Below are 3,980 nucleotides of genomic sequence, written 5' to 3'. Positions count from 1 at the left end.
AGGGATCCTCCAACTTCAACAGTCTTCCAGCCAACGTCTCCAAGTTGCATCTCCAGAGCTCTCCCCACTACCTGGGTGCCATCAACCTCAACGACTTCAACAACCACACCCTGACCTTGAAGAAGGACAAGAGCCAAGCTCCCAAATCCATCTACATCTGCGACGGAGATATCTTCAAAAAGCTGGACTCGGAGCTTTCACGCGCCCAGGATCAAGCCAGGGACACCAGCTACGTCATTCTGCCCACCAACACGTCCACCTTGAGGCCCAAGCCGCCACCCCCGCCGCCACCACCCCCGCCGCCACCCCCCAAGGACGACACCAAGTACAGTATCAACATTGACCAGATGCCTCAGACAAGGCTCATCCACCTCAGCATGGCCACAGATCCGGGCTTTGTGGTCAAGAGCCCACCAAGAGAGCCTGCAGGGATCAGCGGCGGGGAAGGGCAGGCTTCGTCCATGATGCAGCAGCAACCTTTGTCTCCGCCCTTGGTCAATAAATCCATGGACTTACAGTTGCCCAACAGCTTGTGTGACACGGGCAAGAGCGGCAACACCGGAATCGTGACCAAGAACGAGGCAGTCTCCACCCTCTCCATGAGCTCCCTCGAAGTAAGTGGCTGAAAGCCTGTGGTCACCTCCATACTTTTTGGTGGCAGAAGTCCCTAAATTCCATTCCTGCTAATTAAAACTATTTTTTTTTTTTAAAAAAAAGCATACAGTAGTGGCCAAAATTGTGGAAACCTTTTGGGAAAAGTGTATTTTTGAGATTTGATAGCTAATAACACCACTTTTTTGGGAATAATACCATAAAATTATATATCAATAGAAAGATAATTTAATCAAGAATGTAATGCAACGAAGTTTGTTCAATTATCTGTACTGTATTCCATGAAAGGTTATAGCCAAATAACCAGAAAAAGGAAGCACAACCTGGTTAGGTTGATCTCAGGTAGCTTTCCTTTTATCTGATGGTAGCCAATGAGCATGAGTGTTTAGAGAGCCAATTGGGTGCCACCTTGTTTTGGTAATGAGCCAATCAGATCACAGTAGGATCCAGTGATTGATGTCATGGATTTAAGCCGAGAGGAGGACATTTGTCAAGGTGTTATGTGATCGCTATCAAGTTGGTTGGGGTTTTTTTTTTGGTGTTCTTTCATTGAATGAGCTTGTAAAACGTAATAAAATTAGAGTAATGGTGCAAAGAGTTGACTGGTTGCCCAGAAAGCGATGTAGAATAGTATTATTAAGTTAAGAAGGCTACAGTTATAAAGAAATTAGAAGAAAAATGGGTGGAAACTTAACCAAAGGTGGCATTTCTACTGTACACTTTTCCCAAATGTTTTCCACAATTTTGGCCACTACTGTAGCTACTCAGGATAGGTGTCTTAAAACAGTGGCGTGCAGTCTTATTTTTCAGCCCAGATTCCATGTGGAGGACTTGGTAAACGTTTCAGTGTTCGTTTTAGGACAAAGGGTCTCCAAAGTTGGCAATTTTAACACTTGGGGACTTCAGCTTCCAGAACTGTACAAAGAAGAGAGAGTACAAAGTACAAAGCAGTACAAAGAAGAGCAACTGAGATGATTAAAGGCCTGGAGATTAAATCATACGAAGAACGGTTGCAAGATCTGGGTTTGGCCAGTCTAGAGAAAAGAAGGACTAGGGGGGACATGATAGCAGTGTTTCAATATTTGAGGGGCTGCCCCAAAGAAGAGGGGGGTCACGTTATCCTCCAAAGCACCAGAGGGAAGGACAAGAAACAATGGTTGGAAACTGATCAAGGAGAGAAGCAACCAGGAATCAAAGAGAAACTTCCTAAAAGTGAGGATAATTAATTAACCAGTGGAATGGCTTGCCTTCAGAAGTTCTGGGTGCTCCCATCACTGGAGGTTTTTGAGACAAGACTGGACAGCCAATTGTCTGAAATCTCCTGCTTGAGCAGGGGGCTGGACTAGAAGACCTCCAAGGTCCCTTCCAGATGTATTCTGATTCTGATTCCCCCGCTACCATGGCTGTTTTACAGAATAACTGAATAGCAGAAGAACAAAATTGGAAGGTTTTTTCTAGCCCAATCCCCACTCAAATTTTAGGAAGTTTAGACCAGGCATTTTCGGCCAATGAGTTCCAGCACTGTAATCTCGGAGTGTGTTGGACGGTGATTACACTCCTATAAAAATGATTTTGTTAATTAATGTCCTTCATTAAGGATGATCATTTGCTATGCACGTGCTCCCAAAGTATTTTACATGTCCTTAATTTCCCCACTTATCTCTCCTAATCGTCCTTCGGATATCATCTCAGTTGATGCTCCTTCTGTGAGTCCCAGCTGGATGCAAAACCTCAGCCCCACCAGCTCATGAACCACGCTGGACCAATGATGCAGGAACTGGGGTGTTTCTGGGGGTGAACCATGGACCAGTCTTATTGGAAGAAACGCTTTGTATGGAAAGCCTGGATAGAAGTCAGTTGAGTCTCTCCAGTTTTGAGGACCCTTTTGCTTCAGACATTTTGAGACGGGGGAATTTTGGGAGTTGAAGTCCACAAGTCTCCAACTTGCCAAAGTTGGACACCCTGCTTTAGGAGACCGGAGTGGCCTATATTGCATTCTCCCTTCCATCTCTCTCACAACAGACGTTCTGTAGAGAAAGTGAACATAGAACATAGAATAATAGAGTCTTCTAGTCCAACTCCCCACTCAAGCAGGAGACCCTCTACTATTTCAGACAAATTGCTGTCCAGTCTCTTTAAAAACCTCCAGTGATGGAGCCCCCACAACTTCTGGAGGCAAGCTATTCCTTTGGTTGATTGCTGTCTCCGTTAGGAAGTTTCTCCTTAGTTCCAGGTTGCTTCTCTCCTTGATTAGTTTCCATCCGTTGCTTCTTGCCTTGCCTTCTGCTGCTTTGGACAATAACTTGACTCCCCCATCTTCATCACTGGAGATTTTTAAGAAAAGACTGGACAGCCACTGGTCTCAAATTGTATAGGATCTCCTGCTTGAGCAGGGGGCTGGACTACTTCATCTCTTCTCGAGCCTTAATCATGGGTCTTCCCCTTCCTTTGATTTTGCAGAGGCGGAAATCCCGATATGCAGAACTAGATTTTGAGGTAAGTATTTGGGCTGCTTCCACGATAAAGGCTGGGCGATTTCCCCCCCCCCCCCTTGAAGATGTGGTTTCATCTCCAGGTCAACGTGGAAGGTTTTTTCCAGAACTTTCTGGAAGGAGATGCCTATGGGCATACCCTGCCCTTTTAGATGTTCTGTTTCTTTAGAATAAAATATACAGGCAGTACTCAACTTACGAGCATTCGTTTAGTGACCGCTGAAAAATACAGCACTGAAAATAGGGACGTATGACGCGTTTTCACACTTACGACCGTTGCAACAATCAAAATTCAGGTAGTTGGCCAACTGGCTTGTGTTTAGGATGATTGAAGGGTCCTGTGATCATGTGATCATCACCGATGACCGTCCCAGCCAGTTTCCAACCAGCAAAGTCAACGGGCGAAGGCCGATTCATTTAACGAGCCCGTGCTTCGCTTAACGACAGCAGCGATTTGCTGAAGAACAGCAGCAGGTGTAAAATGGAGCAAAACTCACTTAACCGCCGTTCTTGCTTAGCCACAGAAATGTTGGGCTTGGTTGTGGTCATAAGTTGGGGACTATCAGTAGTTAGGGAGCAGATTTTTCCACTTGGCCCCTTGAATAAATACTTTTTAAAAACTGAAACCTGAAAAGGAGAGATGGGGGAAAGGACTCTTTGTGAGGCTATTTGGCCCCTTAAGCGTTCACCGCCTTGAGTGGTTTATAAAATATATATATATAAAGGCCGGAGATGATAGATAGATAGATAGATAGATAGATAGATAGATAGATAGATAGATAGATAGATAGATAGATAGATAGATAGATAGATAGATAGATAGATAGATAGATAGATAGATAGATAGATAGATAGATAGATAGATAGATGGGCAGG

General features: G+C 44.6%; 1 protein-coding gene across 1 annotated transcript in view; it reads left to right on the top strand.

Moving 5' to 3' along the window:
- Positions 1-3,980, top strand: part of LOC107298647 (adhesion G protein-coupled receptor B1-like) — a gene marked incomplete at its 5' end in the record, with an annotated part of 47,575 nt that overhangs the window by 37,766 nt on the left and 5,829 nt on the right. The window contains 2 exons of the mRNA XM_015828025.1: positions 3-614; positions 3,073-3,108. Coding sequence (XP_015683511.1) covers positions 3-614; positions 3,073-3,108 — 648 coding nt within the window. The remainder of the gene's footprint in view (positions 1-2; positions 615-3,072; positions 3,109-3,980) is intronic.

This window comes from Protobothrops mucrosquamatus, unplaced genomic scaffold, assembly GCF_001527695.2.
Source record: "Protobothrops mucrosquamatus isolate PMUCROS unplaced genomic scaffold, P.Mucros_1.0 scaffold4164, whole genome shotgun sequence".
NCBI lineage: Eukaryota > Metazoa > Chordata > Lepidosauria > Squamata > Viperidae > Protobothrops > Protobothrops mucrosquamatus.
The sequence above is the reverse complement of the archived record's forward strand: the minus strand, read 5'-3'. Positions and strand labels throughout refer to the sequence as shown.